Genomic DNA, 20,956 nt, shown 5'->3' with positions numbered 1-20,956 from the left:
CCAGCTGAGCAGCTTTGGGGGAACACAGGACGCACCCCACACTCCTGCTCGAGCAAGAACGTGGTTCTGCAGGAACGCTGGGACATGAATCAGGTTTTCACACCAGCCGCTTCCTTAACAACAGAGGGGTTTAGACACCCATAGACATGTGTGCGTGTATATCTATAGTTTTTTCTTGGGCTGCTGCCTTCCATGAGGAGAAACCTCACAAAGCTGTGTATTGTTCTGATTAGTAAGAAACACCCAACAGGATAATACAGATAACACAAAACTACAAATTCCAAGCATAACTGGGAAAGGAAAAATGAAGTTCTTGTCATTTACAGTGATTTTTTTTTTTCCTGGGAGTTCTGAAAACTCAATTTGCCAGTGTGGTCCAGGCCCATTCCCCTTCCCCATTTGACCCATTTCTAGCTCGGGCATATTTTTGGGATTGGGGCTCCTGACAAAACAGGTCAGTGCGGCTGGAGCCCCATGGGCACCTGCCCCCCCCGCCGCAGCGAGCTGGACCGGGCAAGGCTTTGATCAGTGTCTCATCTGGGGCGCCACAACTGCCATCCCCAAGCCAGGACCCCCCATCCGCTGCGCATAGAAAAGAGCCAAATCCAGCACACCGAGATGACACACAGCCTATCACAGAGCTGGGCAAGTCCGGATGCCGGAACAAAGCCAGCATGCCAGAAAGAAAAGCAACAGCTATCACACACAAAACCCCATCACCACATTCACACAGTCAAGAGCCAAATTGCTCATCATCACAAAATGTACATTTTGGGTCAATCTGTGATCTTACTCTACCATACAACAGGCAAAGACTTAAGAAACTGCCACACATTCAAACAGATACCCACAAAGAAAAAAAGCTGGTACTAAAAGGCATCTTGCAGGCTGTTCTGCAAGTTTTTCTGTGATTCATTTGTTATCAGCTAATTCCCTCTCTGCTTGCTGAAGTTCAAACCATTCTGCTTGCAAATCTGTCTACAGTGATTTAATGATCTCCTGCTCAGTTTGCTCGTCTTTCAGGACAGCTAGCAATGCCGCTTCCAAAACAGCAGAGATCTCAAATCTGCTTTCTTTTGCCAAGTCCCTTATTTGCTCAGTTACAATATCTGGAGATGACCAACGTCCAGAAGCCCACCTAAGACCCTCAGGAGTCCGGCACGCCTTATAATCTTTCAGTAAACTCAACATCAGGGAGCAGTCCAGGCCTGGCTTGACCCGGGATGCCATGACCTACTGCCGGAGAACCCGGCACACACCGATCAGTCCTCCTTTAGAGCCTCTGGCTCCTATCCCCCCAGACCGCTTCTCACAGAATATCCCACTTCTGACACCAAATAAACTGTCCCCTCCCAACAGATGGGATGAGGGATGAGTCAACTCTTTGTTTCTCCTTATGTCTCTGAGTTTTTCTAGTTTCTTTCTTGTATCTCCCCAGGATTTTCTTACAAACTGGGGGGTCCACTCCTTGAGTTCATTTATCCTTTGCTTTTTCCTTGGGTGAACTTCTCTTCATCCCAGAATTCTAGCATGATCCCCCCCAAGGGACTGTTGGGGGGTCCAAAATTCTCACATGACCCCTCCCCCCACGGGACTGTCAGGGGGACTCCCCTGAGTCGCTCCCCTTCGACCTCTTGTGGGGATCAAACCCACAAAACCTGGCTCACAACATGGGGCTCTCACACTATTAATAACTCATTTCCTAAATCAACTAAAACCCCCCACACACCCCAAAACAAAACAACAACAACAAAAAGCCAAAACCCCACCCGTGGTGTCGAGTAGTTTTTAATAAATTGCTACTGCTCTACTTAGGGAAATCAAAGTCAAACACAACTCCGCAGCGTGTCTGTCCCTTCCCTCTCCAGCCCCCAGCGGGGAGAACCGTGAGGAACACCAGGGCGGTTGAATGGAGAAACTGCTCCCGTGGGATCACGACAGGTCAGGAGAGGAAGGGCTGGGAAACCAGAGCTGTATGACACGCGTGCTGCTCCTGCCACACGGACAGCGGCACCGCGCTGCCGCCCCCGCTCCGCACACGTCCCGCTTCTGAAGGGCACGCCGGCGGGCTGAGGGCGGGGCAAGGGGGCGTGCCCGGAGCGGCGGCGAGCTGCGATTGGCCGGCTGCGGGCGGCACGTGCTGCCGCGAGGCCGCGTCCGGGCGCCGCGGTGCCGCCGGAGCCGTTGCCGCCGTTGCCGTCGGGGCGAGCGGTCGGTGCGAGAGAGAGAGAGCGGGAGTGCGGGGCTGGCGGAGCCGGCAGCAGCCCTGCCTGCGGACGCGGACACAGCGCCATGTGCGGGATCAGCTGCGGGCCCTGCTGCGGACGGGTAGGAGCGAGCCGGGCCCCGCCGCCCGCCCTCCCCCGGGGCTGCGGGGGACACGGGGCCGGGGTGGGGGGCAGCTCCGAGTGCCGAGAGAAGGGTGTTGGTGACTGCTGCCGAGTGACAAGTGACGGGACGGGAGGAAACGGCACCAGCTGTGCCGGGGGAGGCTCAGGTTGGCTGTTGGGAACATTTCCTCCCAGAAATGGGAGGGAGTGCGGTCTGGATCATCTAGTGCAGTGCCTCAGGGGACAGCACTGGGGCCGGTATTATTCAATATATTCATCAACGATTTGGACGAGGGAATAGAGTGACTGTCAGCAAGTTTGCTGGTGACACCAAGCTGGGAGGAGTGGTGACACTGGAAGCTGTGCTGCCATCAGAGCCCTGGACAGGCTGGAGAGTTGGGCAGGGAAACATTGAATGAAATAGAACACGGGCAAGTGTAGAGTCTTGAATGTGGGCAGGAACAACCCCAGGTTCCAGTGTAAGTTGGGGAATGACCTATTAGAGAGCAGCGTAGGGGAAAGGGACCTGGGGGTCCTGGGGACAGCAGGGTGACCATGAGCCAGCACTGGGCCCTTGTGGCCAGGAAGGCCAATGGTCCCTGGGGTGGGTTAGAAGGGGGTGGTCAGTAGGTCAGAGAGGTTCTCCTGCCCCTCTACTCTGCCCTGGGGAGACCACACCTGGAATATTGTGTCCAGTTGTGGCCCCTCAGTTCCAGCAGGACAGGGAACTGCTGGAGAGAGTCCAGCGCAGCCACCAAGATGCTGGAGGGAGTGGAGCATCTCCTGTGTGAGGAAAGGCTGAGGGAGCTGGGGCTCTGGAGCTGGACAAGAGGAGACTGAGGGGGGACTCATTCCTGGGGATCAATATGGAAAGGGGGAGTGTCAGGAGGATGGAGCCAGGCTCTTCTCGGTGACAACCAGGGACAGGACAAGGGGTAATGGGTGCAAACTGGAACACAGGAGGTTCCACTAAAATATGAGAAGAAACTTGTTCCCAGTGAGGGTGTCAGAGCCTGGCCCAGGCTGCCCAGGGAGGTTGTGGAGTCTCCTTCTGTGCAGACATTCCAACCCGCCTGGACACCTTCCTGTGTAACCTCATCTGGGTGTTCCTGCTCCATGGGGGGATTGCACTGGATGAGCTTTCCAGGGCCCTTCCAACCCCTGACACTGTGTGATTCTGTGAAAGGGTTATTAAACATTGGAACAGGCTGCCCAGGGCAGTGGTGGAGTCACAATCCCTGGAGGGTTTTAAAAGGCACGTAGATGAGGTTCTGAGGGACACGGGGCAGTGCCAGGGGTGGCTTAACGGTTGCACTCGATGATCTCTTCCAATCAAAATGATTCTATTATTCTGTCATACGACCTATTTTTTGCATTGTAATAGTGCCTAAAGATCAGGGTTCATATGATCTTGTCCTGGTACTTTTGCAAGGACATTAAAAGTAAATGTGTTGCTATCTGCAATTCAAAACTGCCTTTCCGTTGTTTTCTAACAGGCTCGGAACTTCTCCTTTCGGAATCTGTCTGTTTGGAGATGTTGGAGGAGACCAAGGAGGAGGACACCCAGGAGGAAGACACGCGAGGAAGATGTGGAGTCTCTGCACAGCCTTGAAGAGACTCTGACCAAGCCAACCAAGGAAGATGTGGAGAGTCCAGAGCGCATTGAGGAGAGTCCAGAGCGCACTGAGCACACTCTAAGCAAGACAAGAGAGGAAGATGTGGAGACTCCAGAGCACATTGAGGAGAGTCCAGAGAGCACTGAGCACACTCTAAGCAAGACAAGAGAGGAAGATGACGAGACTACAAGCAAGACAGCAGAGGAAGACGCAGAGACTCCAGAGCGCATTGAGAACAGTCTAAGCAAGATAACACAGGAAGACGCAGAGACTCCAGAGCACAACGAGGAGAGTCCAAGCAAGATAAGAGAGGAACACGTGGAGACTGCAGAGTGCACAGAGGAGACTCCGAGCAAGCCAGCTGAAGAAGACATGGAGACTCCACAGAGCCTGGAAAAGAATGTGAGGAACCAACCTGGGGAAGATGTGGAGGTTCCACAGAGCGTTGAAGAGGCAAGTCACTGGTGTGCAGACAGTTCTATCTGACTAGGAGATATTTTAGACATAAAGGAGGTAAAAACAAACAGAAAAGCAACCCTCAAAAACCCCAAACCCCAGGTTCCCCAAATCAGGATTTGGTTGCACTGCACTCAAATCCTTTCTAATTGAGTTGTTGCTGTGCTTAAGGCTGTGGTAGTTAGTAAAGCCCTGAAATTTAATTATTCAAGTGGTATGTATGAAGAAGAAACATTATGTGGTTGCAGGGGACCAGTATATGTATTTCTGAAGTTAATTGTTACGTCTGTTTTCAATTCTCTAGTGCTTTACTCCTCAACGTGTATCAGCATGTTAATGCAGCGGCTGTTAGTGCTGGGGTTCAGGAGATCTGGACTCTCTGGTTTAGTTCTTACCTCTTTCCTGGGCTTGTGCAGTAATTTGTGCTCTCAGCTCCTCTGTGCTTTCAGTTAAAAGTCCAAAAACCCCAGGTAACTAAAGGCAGCTAAAAAGTGGTGACTTAAGTGGGTGTTGTTGAGGTGTTTTGAGATCCCGGTGTTGGCATGCTGGTGTCTGCAGCCTGCGCTTGTGCAGGGACCATGTGCCTTTCTCTCTGACTTGTTTCTCTTTGCCCTTTTCCTGGCAGAGCACAACTGAGGATGGAGCTGAGGAAGCACAAGAAGGCGCTGTTGACTGTGACACCCTGAGAAGAGCGCAGATCCAGCAGCCTGCCAGTGAAGGAGCAAGATGGCTCGGGGTAAGTAAAGCTGGCGTGGTGGCCAGGTCCCCAGCTGATTCAAGTGTCCTCACTTCATTGCAATCAGTGCAGCTGTGGCAGTTTGAGCCAGAGGGTCAGGAGGTGGGGAGAACTTTCATGTTATGTTGCCATGTTTCTACATTTTCTTCAGCATCAAAGGCAATAATGTAAGAACTTGCTTTGGTGTAGTGTCCAGGTTGGTAGTATAGAGACTTTGAGTAGCAGATTTCCCATCTCTGCCTCCTGTTTCTCCTAGGAGAAATATTAGAAATATTAGAATTTTCTCCCATTCCAGGGGTGTTGTTCCTCGTACGTAGAAGGAGTTTGCCAGGTCTTGGTCATATTCTCAAGGGAAGAGTTCTTAGTCATGCTGCATTTGTAGAGTGATTTGGAGGCTGTTCAGCTGAAAAGCCATGGCTGGTAAATCATTGGATGTGTCTGAGAGAAATGCAGCTCTAACTGAAAATATCATAGAACCCGTGTTGAAAGGAATACAAAAGTTTTTGTTCATTTTGAGTGACTTGGGCTTTATTACCAATTCGTTTAAGTACTGAGAAGCTTGAAATCTTGCCTTGTAACTTCTTGTAGAGGTACCAGTAAGTGAAGGAACTTAGATCTTTCATGCTGCAGGAAGTCTAATAAAGCTTTCTTAAACTTCTTGATGCTAAGAAAGCATCCGGGGTTTTTGAATGGTTGGCCCTGTTAGGAGAGAATGGTCAGTTTAAAAGCCAACCATGAGATTACAGCTTAAGCACTGGAAACACTTGCCTGTTTAAATAAGAAATGTCTTCATTGTCCTCCAGTATTTGATACAGCATTTGGTATTTGGAGAGCCAAAACTGACAAAATTGTGTAGTAACTGGAGATGGACTATTCCTGTGAAAAGGTGGAATGGAATCTGTGTTTCATTGTGCAAGCTGTGTCGGGGCTCTGGCTCCTGTCTGAGTTTTGTGCTTTGTCTTTGTTTCCACTTGTAGGCTGAAGGGGACCAGTTACCCGCAGAACACACTGTCAGCCCGCACGAGACGTGCAAAAGCAGGGCCCTGAAAGCTGGAACTTTGGAAAAGCTGGTGGAGACGCTTCCGACGGCATTTGCAGATAATGATTTTACATACATTAACATCTTCCTCTCAACGTACAGGGCCTTTGCTTCCACCAGCACAGTCCTGGAGCTGCTCCTGGACAGGTAAGAGCCGGGACAGAATGGAAACTGAGCCATCATTTATTATACACGACAGGGGGATGTTGACAGGCATTTCTTCCCCTACTTTTAGTGGACATGGAGTTAATAACCTGATGGACAGAGGTCAAGAATCCTGCAAACTTCAGGATTTCAGCATAAACACAGCTTGTGTAAATGCACGCTGCCCACATCCCAGCTCTCATTAAAGCTTAAGCGCCGAGTGGGGAAAGTGTGCGTGGTCTGACCGCTAAGGAACCAAACTGGGACCGACACCAGAAAATCAATACAGCTTTTCCCTTAAAAAAAGACCAGAATACGTGTGGGCCGGAAAGTCACACCTGGAACAGATTCCTACTTCTTCCGTCTTGCAGTCAGTTCTCGGTTTGATGGGTTTGTGGTGTTTTCTGAGCAGCCATTAAAATGTTCACACTCAGATGCACCATGAACTCCTCGTCACCCCTGCGTAAGGAGGTGCACGGTGTGGTTGGAAAGGAGCTGTTCCAGCTGCCGCCAGGGCTCTCCCCGCAGGTCTCTGGGGGCTCAGTGTCCCCAGCTGAGCTCCCTGTGGCTGTGGCTGCGCCGCTCCTGTCAGAGGCACCACGGGTTTGCCTGGTTTAGGCTGGGTTTGCTTTGCAGTGCACGGGGACATGTGCAAAGCCTTCATCTCTGCCTCAGCGTCCCCAGCCACCGTGGAATTGTCCAGCATGAAGCCCTTGTCTTCATGCCAATTGTATATGAATATGCCAATATGTATATGTTCATGCCAATTGTATATGGCCTACGCTATTTGGGATTTTGCTTTTGCTCAGTAGCGGTTCCTCTAGACAGCCATCTCACTTTTTCAGATACGGAAACCTGGAGACCTCGGGCTCTGAAGAATGTGGAAACCAGAGTTCGCCCGAATCCAGCACAGTGCTCAGGACGTAAGTTTGGTTTTGCAGCGCCCAGCGAGCCCCAGTCAGGGTTCGGTGCTGGAGCGGGACGTGGGCAGCAGAGCTGTTGTTTCCTTTGACAATTCACAGCCCTGTGTGCTTCAAGGAGCTTGTGTAAAGGCCGAGTATCAGCTGTCTCATAACGCATCCAATAATACAACGCAGAGAAAATCTTTAATGTATTTGAATGACCGCGCTGGTTTCTCAAGGTGTAATTGAAGAAGCAGCCTTTATTTTCCTATGAAGTATTATCTTAATAATATTTCTTGCATAAAAAGAACAAATTAAATTCTGTGCTCACAGAAGTGTCCATACTGCCTTCACATGGGGCATGAACGGCTCAGTGTTCCTGTTGTTATATTAGGTACAGATGCATAGGATTGCATCAATACCTGCTGCATCCAACCCATGTGTTCTCTCTGAACTTGCTCACAGTGCGATCGCATCGATTTTACAAGCCTGGCTCGACCAATGTGCCGAGGATTTCCAAGAGCCGCCCGACTACGTGTGTCTGCTGAAGGTGCTGAGTTACCTGAAGAAGAACATGCCCGGCTCTGACCCGGAGAAGAGGGCGCAGAGCCTCCTGGAGCAGTTCCAGAAGGAAGAACTGGAGAATGATGGTAAAGTACCTTTCTCTGCTGTCTGGGTGTTCTCCCAGCGACAAGCCTGACGCGTCCCCTTATCCAGGGCACAAAGCTTCCGGTGCCGTGAGCCGAAAAGGCGTAAGAGCTCACGTAGTATGTGAGTGAGAACTGGAATCAACTTCCAGCTTTAGTGGCGGGACTGAGTTCTTGTATGTGCATGATTCTCACGTTGGCTGCGTGTTTTTCAGACCCCGTTGGCTCTGGAGCGCATAACGGTAGGACTGGTGTGCAGAAAAGGCCCAGGTTTAGACTTAGTGCTGCGGCAGCCAAGGCCGCTGATCAATTGTGTACATCCCGTGAGAGGGGCGGACTTGCCGGGAGGGGCGGCCAGAACTGGTGACCCAAAGTGACCAGCTCGGTAGGTTTTCCGCGCCACCCACGTTGTGCAGCATCTAGAACTGGGAGATCAGCAGGGTCTCGCTCTCCTCGTCCATGGCCGGCATCTGAAGAGGAGCCTGCCTGCGATCCTAGGCCTGGTTCCAGGCCCTGCAGCCCTGAATCCAGCTCTGGTTTACTGCCGAGTCCAGCCCAGGGCGTCCGGGTGCTTGTCCTGCAGCTGCTGGAGCCACGATTGGTTTCGTATATTTTGCATTACTTTCTCTCCTCATCAGTACTACTAGCAAAGCATGTTTTCACTTTCCAGCTGGTCTCTCTCCCTTCTCCTCCTCTTCCCTTGAAATCTGGACAGAAGGGCATTCTCAGCGTAATATTTTGGGGTATAATTGCAGTCTTGTCTCTTTGCAGTTCAGCTGTTTTTCAGGCTATAGAATGCGTAAATGCTGACAAGTAGATTATCAAAATTCTGCAGTGTTAATAAGGAATTGTTGGGGGGGTTGGTGGGTTTTTTCTTCCCAAAGAATGGCTAGTGAAGGGGTTAAGGCACTTCTCAGCTAAGAGACCCTGAACAGCTCAGTTCTCCCTGTTTCTTTTTCTTCTGCCTTCTCTTTGCCAATTTAATCTTCCGGTCCTTATCTTTCTCACTAAAATGTGCAGCACAGTGAGGCCGTTACAGCGGGCAGGTCCCTTTGCATGTTCTGCTGTTAGATGTAGTGATTTTTCAAATATCTGCTTTGATTAATTGTGTTCTGTATAAATTCACTGACTCGTGTTTTCCACGCTGGCCAGACGCGTTCCACAGCCTTTCTCCCTGCAACCTGGATGACGACGAGGAACGGGACATCAGCGGTGCAGGAGAATTCTCATTGTTCCAGGAAGACCTGGTGGCAGAACAGCTGACATACATGGACGCGGTATGTAGGTCGTACGTATTACTTGAAATGCTCGGGAAAATAGTTCTGGGCTTCTAATTGTTTGTTTGTCTGTTTGTTTTTTAACTTGGATCAATGTAAGTCTAGCGTTCCAGAACCGCTCTGTTGCTGGGACACAGAGCACAGCTCTGCTTGGTTGTCCAAACTTGCTTCATTGATTGGGCTTTTCCTTCCGTTCTTCTGAAGGTGTTTGTCTTTTTCTTACAGTGTGAATGTAGACTGTGTGGCCTCTTTTGCAAAGTTTCATATTTGACCCCTCAGAAATAGTGTATTTGGACTCTAGTTTAGGCTACCTCACCTGAAGCTGTATAAGTACTTTTAACTGTAGTGCTCCCATTTGGTTTCTTTGTATCAAGTTCTTTCAAAAATATCATTATATAGAAATCTTTCCCCCTGGTAATGTGATAGAAAGGTGTCTCTTGTTTTGCCAGGACTGTTTAGCTGACAGTTCTTTTAGGGCATCAGGCCTAAAGAGTTATACCAAAGTGTATATGTTAAACTAAGAGGAAACCAATATTTCCCCTTTAATACCCTATTAGATTCAGATCCAGTTTGTACCGTGAACATGCATTTCTTGCTGTGGGCAATAGCGATCCAGGCTGACTTGGACACCTCTGTTTCCCTCTAGACACTCTTCAAGAACGTTGTGCCCCACCACTGCCTGGGCTGCATCTGGTCCCGCAGGGACAAGCAAGAGAACAAACAGCTGGCACAGAGCATCAGAGCCACCATCTCGCAGTTCAACGCCGTCACCAACTGCGTGGTCAGCACCGTCCTACAGACCAGAGAACTAACGCCACGGCAACGAGCGAAGATCTTGGAGAAGTGGATCCGTATCGCACGTGTAAAGCGTTTGTTCACGACTGTTTAACGTTCCCTGTGCGGGTGCCGTGGAGCTGGGAGGGGAGAGGGGGGTTGTTGGCGTTGGGCCCAGGCCAGGGAGCAGCTGAGCTCTCGTTCCCTCTGGGTTTGGCTGACTGTCCCTGTCACAGCACATGCAGCGTTGCTCTTCCTCTCCTCGCTGTTGTAGTTTGGGCAGCATCACCACAAATAGACGAAAGTGAGGAAAACAAGATGGAAATGCCAAAGTCATCAGGTGTTTGGTGGCTGGAGCGGGGAGTGATATTTTTGAGGCTCAGTCTTTGTGGAGCTGCCCGCTTAGCAGGGAGAATGTGCAGCGAGCAGGACACGGGGCAGACAGAAGAGCACTGACTATTGGTGATGCTGACGATTAATGCTCCCGTGTTTCTAACCGCTCCTTTCACAGCAATGTAGGATCCTGAACAGCTTTTCGTCTTTGAAGGCCATTGTTTCCGCCTTGCAGTCCACCTCTGTTTATCGCCTGAAGAAGACCTGGGCCTGCGTTCCAAAGTAAGGCTGCCCCAGACAAAGGCAAAAAGCTCCGTGCTCTTTCTTTGTACCCATTGATCCACCTGCTTCCAAGAATCTCATACCTGCAGCACGATTGAGAGCCCTCAGCAGGGTCAGCGTCCCTGCGGCATTTCTTTGTGTCAAATAGGGCCTGGGAGCACCAGAAGATCCCAGGAAGGTTCCTGGTACATGTGCAGCGTGTCACGGGATGTGTTTTGGTGCTTTTATCTTTTATGTGCCCAACTGCTAACGATTCATGAGAAAAAAATAGGACCCCATCTGATCCGGAGTGCTTACAAACATCTTAAATGATTTAATCTTTTCCTGTACAGGGACATAATGCTGATGTTCGAAGATCTTTCAGAAATATTCTCCGACTGCGACAACTTTGCGACGAGCAGGGAGCTGCTGATGAAGGTGGGAATGAGCTTGAGTCGCCAGGCTTGTGATCTCACCCAAAGCCGAGCTCAGCCCTGTTCCTAACCAATGAACTCCCGTATGCGGTGCTTTGGGGAAGACGGGTCTGTAAATCCCGGGCTTTCCTGCTGGGGCGAGAGGTGCCACACAGCGAGATTTGACGCAGATGAGTTAGGAATGAGCACTTTGCCTTTATACCGCTCTGTACAGAGACGAACCGCTGGCCAAGATACTGAGGATGATGTCATGAAAGCATCATTTACAAGAGCACTGTTTGGTGAAGCAGACTAGTTGTATTTTGTTTGCTAGCACAGGAGTATTCCGGCATTCTAATTAGTATTATTATTATTTTCAGTCAATTAATCCCCCATTGCTCTGCCCGTTTGCAGGGAGTCACACAGGGCACGGTACCTTACCTGGGTACCTTCCTCACAGACCTCGTCATGCTGGACACAGCCCTTCAGGACTATCTCGAGGTAATTTGGGGCGATTTTTGGAATCCTAAATATCCTCCCTCCCTTCCAGACACTGTGTCTGGTCCTGTATCTTCCACTGGGTTCTAGTGCAGTTCTTAAAAATGGAGGAATCTATCTGAAAAATAGACTCGGGGACACGAGTGCTGTGGTTTATCCTAGAGCTGGAAACAGGTCTTTGTAAAGTCTTTGGTCAGGGCAGCTCTGGCCTTTCCCTTGGTGTCGCTACTTCATCCTGTTTGTGATCAACTCCAACCGAGCCTGTGCTCTTCTCCTCTGATCCCTTCTCTGTCCTTCAACAGGGCGGCCTGATCAACTTTGAGAAGCGGCGAAGGGTGAGTGGAAGGTTGACTGTTCTGTGATCGTTAGCTCCTGACGCTCTCTGCTGGAGCGTTCTCTTGGCGAGGCCTGTTGTCTTTGCTCGGGCGTATCCAGCAGCCGCTAAGGTTACTGAGGACTGCGAGGAAGGAACAATCCCCGGCACGCTGTGAACCTCTGCCGGGCTGTGAGGGGCAGCGCGCGAAGAGAAATTCCTTTTAGACGCGGGCAGCAGGGGAAGAGGAGCTGCAGGGCACTCGCTGCCACGGGATTTACGTCTGGGGCACACTCCCCCCGTTTGGTGTTCACGGGAACACGTTACACGTGTGTTCTGTGTGCTGGCCACAAGATACAGTTTGTGACCATGTTCCTTGTGCTGCAGTAAATGGTTGTGGGTAAAAGGTGCAGAGAGCGAAGCAGGTACCTGGGACTGAGAAATCAAGGCTCAGCGTTTCCTTGCGGCCTGAGCCTTGTTGGTCAGAGCTCAGTAGGAGCGAAGGTGCCGGGGTTTCCTCTGTCCACGGCAGTCGCGCCGGATCTCGGACAGAATTATTTTGGGCAAGTGTGTGTGCAAGTGGAGTGAGGGAAGAGCAGCACGTTCTTGAAATAGTCACTTCTCCAACGGAAACCGACCTGCGGGTCAAACTCAGTTTGTCCCGGATCTGTTGCTGCGTGCGTTTAGTGTATTAACGAGACTGGCTTTATTTTTCTACTTAGAATTCCTATTTTATTATTTGTTTTCTTAGGAATTTGACGTAATCGCCCAAATTAAGCTCTTGCAGTCCTCATGTAACAGCTATTGCATGACACGAGATGAGAAATTCCTGCAGTGGTTTAGGAGGCAGCGGCATTTAAGTGATGAGGAGAGGTAGGGTCTCAGCCCGGCTGGCGAAGCAGCTTTTCTTCCCCCGCAGGCAGGTTCAGGTTCTCTCAGCCTTGAGCTCTGCGCTGCCAGGAGCTGCTCCCGGAGAGTGGAAATACACCCGCACAGAGCTGCGCTCCTCCTTGTGGGGATGCAGCCCTCTGGGACGTGGGAATGACCCAGGGCTTCTCAAATATGGCCACTCTGAGATATTTAACAATGGTATTGCCTGTTCTGCAGTTTCCATCTTTCACGGGAAATTGAAGCAGCTGCTGACAAGAGCATCGCATCGGGCAGAGCTCAGAAGAGTGCGCTGAAGAGATTCAGCCTGTGAGTGCAACGGGGAGGGGGGTTTGGTGCGTGAATATGAACTGGAATAAATCAAACACCAGCTGACAAACCTGGCTGGGGATCCAGAGCACTGCAGTGCTGTAAGGAGGCACCACCAGCTAGAAATACGTATTTCTGTTGTCCCTTTCTATTGGCGTAAGTAGTCATGAGGATTATTGAGTAAAGACATTAGAAATAACCCTAAGGTGTCAGACAAAGGAACAATTTCAGTGCTGGCTTAGAAATTCAATTCAAATCTGCTGTAGCAAAACAGAGTAAATTAGGATAGAGTGTAATCTGATCTACACACACAAACAATAGGCCACTCGAGCTAGGAGAACACACCACCAGGTCAGATTGTTGAAGCAAGTGCCAGCTTTGCTCAGCCCAGCTCTGTTGTGCTTTCTTTTCTCCCCTAGGCCGTTCCTGGGCTTGGGGGTGAGCGCCCACAGCGCACCCGTCAACGCGCAGCCCAAACCTGCTCCAGGTGGGAGCTCTGGGGACAGCACCGTCACCATCGTCCCTCCCACCGACACTGCTGAGGAGCCTCAGCACAAGGTAGGGCCTGGGCCCTGTGTTCAGCACAAGCAGCCTGTGCGAGGCTGCTGACGCTGCCGGCGGCCCCAGGCGCTTGCCCAAGCCTGCGGGTCTTGACTAGAGCGTTGCGTGCAGTGGAATGGAGGGCCCTGAGCTCTGGGAAAGGCAGTTTTGGGGGGAAAGCTCATCTGCATCAGCCCAGCCTAATCCTGGGGCAGGCGGAGCAGCTGAGCAAGGGAGAAGCAGGTGAGGTCAGAGCTCGCCAGCCCTGTGGTTTGACCTGCCAGGAACTGCCCAGACCAAGCCTTGTCTGGGCTGGCTTCCGTTCCCAGGGAGCTTTGTCCTACAGACTCTGCTCTGTTGACCTAAGCTGCCTTAACTGGGTTGCTGAAGCCCTCGTTAAGGCTGTTGTGCTGAAGAGTGTCGTCTTTAGCTTTTGGATCTTTTCAATTAAATGGTAATAAATGTGTTTGATCTCGTCTCCCCCCTTGCTGCCGTCTGATGACAAGTGCTCCAAGAAGTGCCCCGACTCTGTGACTCCCATTACCGCTAAGGAAGCACCTCCAGTGCTGCCACTTTACAACCACCAGAACGGAGAGAGCTGCGTCATCCGGACCAGCGTAGAAGAGGACAGCAGTGGCAACATCTACAAGAGCATCCTGGTGAGTGGAGGGAACAGCAAAAGGCTGTTACTGTGGGTGATGTCTTCACCCCAGGTGACTTATATGGTGCTTTTAGTTTTGGAAACGCCTATTCACTAATGAAACCTCCTTGACAGGGAAAATGAGAAATGTTAGAAATCAAAACATGTGGAGCAGGGGATGAAAGAGAGGTTTGCAAAGAGCATCTCTCAAGGTTTCTGGTCTTGAAACTGAAGCTTGTGTTTGATCAGCAATGCCAAGTGAAGCACTCTGAGCAGGTGCCGGCTTTGCTGCCCCTGCTCTTCTGCCAGCGCCGGCTGTTGTGTGTCCAGCTCAGCACTGGGGTGTGTGACTGTGACACAAGGTGCCCCTTCCCCAGCAAACCCAGCTACAAGGCCCCGAATCTTTGCAGGACATCAAAGAAAGTGTTTAGCACAGGAGACTGTGGATTAATGGATGTCTGCAAACAGCAGCTGGGGCAGCTCTTGCTGTGGATTCGACGGCTGCTGAGAACAAGGTCTCACCTCTCCAAGTGGGTGCTCTGGAGAGCAGAGGCTGTGATTTGCTGCTGCGTTTCTAGAACAGTGTCTGTTGTCTTGAACTAAATCAACCACCAGGTGTCACAAAGAGCATGTTTTAGTATCTGGCCGAATCTACGACTTAGTCACCGACTCCTTGCAACTCTGTTTGCAGCTGACTAACCAAGAGAAGGCTCCTGCTGTCATCCAGAGAGCCCTGGAGAAGCACAACCTGCAGTGTGGCTCGGCTGAGGATTACGAGCTGGTACAGATCATCTCCGAGGACAAAGGTGGGGAAGCAGAACTCTGCTGCTGCTGCTCGAACAGTTCTGCTGCATTTTGACGGCAAGAGTGACACGCGAAGCGACGTCAGAAGCGCCACGGACACGTTGTCACAGCTGCCGGTGAGAATAAACCCCTGAGGCTGAGTGGTGCGCCAACTGACGCTGGCTCTGCTCCCTCTCTTGCAGAGCTGGCGATCCCACCCAAGGCGAACGTGTTCTACGCCATGAACACCCAGGCCAACTTCCATTTCATCCTGAGGAGAAAAGCTGCAGCACAGGAGGAGCCTGCGCCTCATAGACGTTAATGGTTGAGCTTTGTATCGTCTTTGAGCTTTGTAGATTTACTGTTTATAGTGTAAGTGTGTAAACTTCTTTTCCCCCAGTTTTAGTCTGGAGTTAATGCATTTTAATATGTGACCTGTATATAATGTTTAAGCTTTGTATATTATTTAATATTTATGTTACAGGTATATTAACTTGTTTCCAGTTTTGTCTGCAGTTAATGTATTTTAACACTTGATGTTTTTATCCTATTTAATCTTTACATACTGCTGTAGAAACATTCAATACTATATAACCTTTTTTCCACTAATTTCTGCTTGCAGTGACTATATTTAAATAGCTTAGCTTTATAGAATATTTGAGCTTTGTACAATAGTTAATATTTGTAGAATAAGTACATAAACTCTTTTCTACCAGTTTTAGTCTGGAGTTTATGTATTCAAAGGTTTTATCTTTATATAATAATTAATATTTAATATTCTTATTTATTTTAATTTAATGTACTAATATGTAATCTTTATTGAATATGTACATAGACCTTCCCCAATACTTTTTTCTGAAGTTAATATATTTTAATACTTGATCTGTATAGAATATTTGAGATTTGTATAGTATTTAATATTTATATAAAAAGAACATAAACATTTTTTTCCACGAGTTTTACTCTGGAGTTCATATATTTAAAGGTTTTATCTTTAGATCGTATTTGAGCTTTATATAATATTTAATATTTATTTAATATTTTTATTTAATATACTAACATTTAATCTTTATTTAATATGTACATAGACCTTCCCCAATAATTTTTGTCTGGAGTTGATACATTATTTCATCTTTATATAATATTTGATCTTTGTATAATAGTTAAGATTTATATGATAAATATATCAACTTTTTTCAACCACTTTTTGTCTGGAGTTAATATATTTTAATGTTTGATCTGTATATAGTGTTTGAGCTTCATATTATATATATATATATGTATATGTATATATATATATATATATATATATAAAATAAATATATAAACTTTTTTCCACCATTTTTTTCTGGAGTTAATATATATTAATAATTGAGCTTTATATAATACATCATCTTTATTTAATATTTATATAATAAATACTTGAACTTTTTCCCACCAATTCTTGTCTGGCTTTAAAATATTTTAATATTCGATCCTTATGTAATATTTAGTCTTTATATATATGTAACATTTCTATAATAAATATATAAACTTTTTTCCACTAATTTTTGTCTGGAGTTAATATATCTTAATATTTGATCTCTATATCACATTTAATCTTTATATATTAATTAATGTTTCTATAAAAGTATGTACACTTTTTTCCACTAATTCATCTCTTGAGTTAATATATGTTAAGATTTGAGCTGTTATATAATACATAATCTTTATTTATAGAATAAATATGTGAACTTTTTTCCCACCAATTCTTGTCTGGCTCTAAAATATTTTAATATTCGATCCTTATGTAATATTTAGTCTTTATATATATGTAACATTTCTAGAATAAATACGTAAATGTTTTTCCACTATTTTTTGTCTGGAGTTAATATATTTTAATATTTGATCTTTATATCATGTTTCATCTTTACATATTGTTTAATGTTTCTATAGAAGTATGTAAACTATTTTCCACCAGTTTTTGATCTGGAGTTAATAGATATTAATATTTGAGCTTCATATAATACATCATCTTTATTTAATATTTATGTAATAAATACTTGAACTTTTTCCACCCATTTTTGTCTGGAGTTAATATATATACATTAATGTTTGATTTTGCGTTCTATTTAGTCTTTATCTAATATTTAATATTTATATAATAAATATGCAAACGTTTTTCCACCAATTCTTGTCTGGAGTTAGTATGTTTTAATGCTTGATCTTTATATCATGTTTGAGCTTTGTATGATATTTAATGTTTCTATAATAAATAGATAAACTCTCTCCCACTAATTTGTGTCTGGAGTAGGTTAATGTATTTAAATATTTGATCATTTTGTAACATTTACTCTCTATATAACCTTTAATGTTTCTATAATAAACATGTCAGCTTTTCCCGCTCATCAGTGTCTGCGTTAATCTCTTTTCCTCTCTGAGACTTCACCGCGGTCTGAGAGTTTCCACCTCGTCCCCATTGTCTCCCCGAATTTAAGCTGCCTCTTGGTTTCTGGTTGTACTGAAACTACCCAGGGAGACAGCACACAGCAACACCACCTTAATCCATCTCCCTCAGAGAAATACAACCTATTTGCGCACCAGGAATTCCACATTGAATACTGAGGGCACAACAGCGCTTCTCCTGTCCTAACAGCACAGAGAGAGCTGTCAGGTTATGGTGGCAGCCTTAGGAACGGTGATGTGCACCAACCCTGCCTGTGACCTTGGTGTGAGCAGCTCGACTTGCTGCTCGCCCTGGGGAAACTGCTCCTGGCTCCGGGTCTGTCACCCCTCACTGCGGGGTCTCCACCAGCCGCGGCTCCGGGGGCTTCGCTCTCGTGCTCCACAGCAGAGGACAAACCCCACACTAAGAGGAGAACACAACAGCTCCTGAAGCAGCCGAGCGAACGTCCCTGTCCAGCTCTGCTGACAGCGTCTCGTTCTCCAGAGCTACAGCCTCACGCCTGACCCCACACGAGGCGGCTCCGCGTTGGGGCTGCGGGTGCCAAACCCGCCAGAGGCTCCGCAGGGACGGCCCTGCCCGAGCGGAGCCACGAGCCCGCTGCACAGGAAACTGATAAACGAACGTTTTTGCAGACGAAGTTGAAGAACATGAAGTAAGCTCCACTTTCTGACGTGCCCCGCAGAGCACTCAGGTCATCAACCTGCTGAAAACTGTAAGGTGAATAATTTTTACTCCATGCTCCAAAATTAATCATTTATATGTACCACACTAAGTGTGCGCACATAAACAAGGGGATACATAGGCATATATATATATTAACACATATGATCTACACTACACAAATCTACGAACCAGATCTTAATCGTTCGGCAAGACCAAGCTCACGTGAACCCGAGTAACTCACTCCAAACAGGCTATCGGATGGTCTGCAAAACCAATCGTGAAACCATTCTGATAAAAATCACTCGGCAAACGCAAAGCAGAGCTGAGAAAGCTGAGCAACGTGTTCAGGAGAACCCCTGTACGCGATCCCCTACAAACCAAGGAAAACCGTTCCATCCTGCACTGCCAGAAACCGGTATTGTATTGGTCCTGGGACTGTCCGTGTGCCTTCCCACTGCTCCTGCCCTCAGCAGCCTCCCCAGGGCCCCGCACCCCCCTCACCTCCTCCCAGGTGCAGCAGTGGCTGAGGAGGCAGCCGACCTCTCCCCGGGTGAGGGGCCGCGAGGAGCACGGGTCCCGGTAACCCGGCAGCACGTCGGTGCTGAGAGCTTTGAGCCGACCCGTGCTCAGCGCTCTGAGAGACAGAACACCTAACAGCATTTAAATAGAAAGTGTCGAGTCGGACACAGGCGCAACGGGGGAAGTGCCACTGATGTTCAGAGATGAGCCGCAACTCATGAAACTCCCGCACTTGTCTTGCTCAAAAACTGGGAGAAAAATGAACTTACTGATTTACATTCTAAATCAAGCTTAGACATGATATCCCTAACTCTGCCAACGACTTCTTGTGGGACTGTTGGCAAACGAAACACATAACCACGGATGTAGTTATATGCGGTGCTTTTATTTCAGCGCTGGGAAACCAGGGGTTCGCACCCAAAGCTGGTTTCAACAACTGATTCGACCTCCATTACATTTATACTATTTGGTCACGTACATATTCATTAGCTTTACAATGTATGTGTTGCATATTCATTAGATTCCACAACTATTTCACAATTTCAATTACGACATCTTTGGAACTACTCTAAGCATGCGCAGTGTCCTCTGGGGGTCGTTCAGGTTGTCTTCAGGATGAAGTAAGTAGTCTTCTTCACTCGTGTCCTTTTCACCTCTTGCCACAGCACATGCGCACTATCCATATGTTCATTATAAAATCATGTGAGATTCTTGGGTGCACATCCTACACTTTCAAGATAAGATAAAGACTAACTTTCAGCTCTCTATTCTCAAACTAAGATAAGAACCTGAACACAACCTGCAAAGCTTCAAAGATAAAGTACGAATCTTGGACACAGTTTACCAAACCGAACACAGCTTACAAAAAAACAGTTCCACTATAACAGGACCATCAATATGTCAGGAGCTTGGCTTCAAATATTTTCCTAAGAGGTCCTGATGGGTGCCCAAGTCTCCGAGACCACTAGATGGCATGTGGGTTCCCAATTCCCTTTTGCAAGAGACAGACCAAAAATTTCAGCCTTGATTTCTCATGATAAAAACATCTTAACACGCCTTAACGTAAAGGCTGTGTCAGGGTTAATACTGTAGCCCAACAGCTTTGTAGCATGAGGATGGACAAACCTCTCAGGAGATAATGGCTCTCACACACTTTTGCTGCTTTCTAAGTATGTGCGAGTGTTCTAGTTCACAGAAAGGAGTATGATTTTACCCTGATTTTCATCTTAGGCTGGATCTGGGGAACAATTTCTTCCCCGAAGGGCTGTGGGGCATTGGAACAGGCTGCCCAGGGCAGTGCTGGAGTCACCATCCCTGGAGGGCTGGACAGACGGACATGAGGTTCTCAGGACATGGGGCAGGGACAGGGTGGGTTGTGGTTGGGGGACCTGGGGGAGGGGGCTGAACATGGCTGTACAAACCCTGGGGTCAGGGCCAGGACCCGTCCCGGAGCACGTGGGTGGGTCCGGTGTCCAGCCAGGGTCACCCAGCACAACCCCCGGTCCCTGTCCCCTCCAGCTCTTCCCGCTCCGTCCTGTGCCGGCTCCTCACCAGGATTTTCCTTCGTCCCCTCCCGGCCCAGCTCCCCCTGTTGTTAAGGGAGTGGAGCATCTCCCGTGTGAGGAAAGGCTGAGGGAGCTGGGGCTCTGGAGCTGGACAAGAGGAGACTGAGGGGGGACTCATTCATGTTTACAGATATATAAAGGGTGAGTGTCAGGAGGATGGAGCCAGGCTCTTCTGGTGACAACCAGTGACAGGACAAGGGGCAATGGGTGCAAACTGGAACACAGGAGGTTCCACTGAAAGATGAGAAGAAACTTGTTCGGGGTGAGGGTGTCAGAGCCTGGCCCAGGCTGCCCAGGGGGGTTGTGGAGTCTCCTTCTGTGCAGACATTCCAACCCCCTGGACACCTTCCTGTGTAACCTCATCTGGGTGTTCCTGCTCCATGGGGGGATTGCACTGGATGAGCTTTCCAGGGCCCTTCAACCCCTGACACTCTGGGGTTCTCCTCGTCCCTCTGTCCCTCTCCCGCCACCCCTCACCCTGCCCGGCCGCTCCCTCCCGCTCTGTCCCGCTCGGCTCCTGCTCGTCCCGGCTCCCCGGGGCTCTGGGAGGGGGCAGCCCCGGGCAGGGCCATGAGGGGCCGGGCCGGTATCCCCGCAGGGTCAGACAGCAGAGGGGCGCCCCGGGCCGTGCTGGCAGCTCCAGTCCCGGGCACGGGGCTGCCGGCGCCATTTTCTGCCGGACACGCAGTTTGTGCTGCAGCCGCTCCCGGGTGAGGTGGGGCCGGGCCCAGCCGTGGGGGTCACAGGCACCGGCACCCGATCCCAGAGCTCCGGAGCCGCCCCAGCCCACCCCCTGCAGCTGTCCCGGCCCAGCACGTCCCTGCCCGGTCCCACAGCCACAGCGCGGCCTGTCCCGGCAGCAGA

At 48.8% G+C, this 20,956-nt stretch overlaps 1 protein-coding gene across 1 annotated transcript; it reads left to right on the top strand.

The window, feature by feature from the left end:
* The first annotated feature begins 1,848 nt into the window (after positions 1 to 1,848).
* On the top strand, positions 1,849 to 17,275 carry LOC135575481 (ral guanine nucleotide dissociation stimulator-like 1). The gene is made up of 17 exons (XM_065030637.1): positions 1,849 to 2,328; positions 3,827 to 4,399; positions 5,028 to 5,138; positions 6,116 to 6,324; positions 7,167 to 7,244; positions 7,689 to 7,873; positions 9,023 to 9,147; positions 9,794 to 10,009; positions 10,433 to 10,536; positions 10,869 to 10,953; positions 11,343 to 11,429; positions 11,729 to 11,761; positions 12,491 to 12,612; positions 12,847 to 12,936; positions 13,356 to 13,494; positions 13,983 to 14,135; positions 14,808 to 17,275. The coding sequence occupies exons 1-17, from the start codon at positions 2,293 to 2,295 to the stop codon at positions 14,973 to 14,975; spliced, it is 2,514 nt and encodes an 837-aa protein (XP_064886709.1). The 5' UTR covers positions 1,849 to 2,292; the 3' UTR covers positions 14,976 to 17,275.
* The last annotated feature ends 3,681 nt before the right edge of the window (positions 17,276 to 20,956 follow it).

Source organism: Columba livia, chromosome 15, assembly GCF_036013475.1.
Source record: "Columba livia isolate bColLiv1 breed racing homer chromosome 15, bColLiv1.pat.W.v2, whole genome shotgun sequence".
In the NCBI taxonomy this organism is placed as follows: domain Eukaryota; kingdom Metazoa; phylum Chordata; class Aves; order Columbiformes; family Columbidae; genus Columba; species Columba livia.
The sequence above is the reverse complement of the archived record's forward strand: the minus strand, read 5'-3'. Positions and strand labels throughout refer to the sequence as shown.

Coding starts and splice junctions, on each gene's coding strand:
- LOC135575481 (XM_065030637.1), top strand. CDS start 2,293: ATGTGCGGGATCAGCTGCGGGCCCTGCTGCGGACGG. Junction 2,329..3,826: donor GCGGGCCCTGCTGCGGACGG/GTAGGAGCGAGC, acceptor GTTTTCTAACAG/GCTCGGAACTTCTCCTTTCG. Junction 7,874..9,022: donor GGAAGAACTGGAGAATGATG/GTAAAGTACCTT, acceptor CACGCTGGCCAG/ACGCGTTCCACAGCCTTTCT.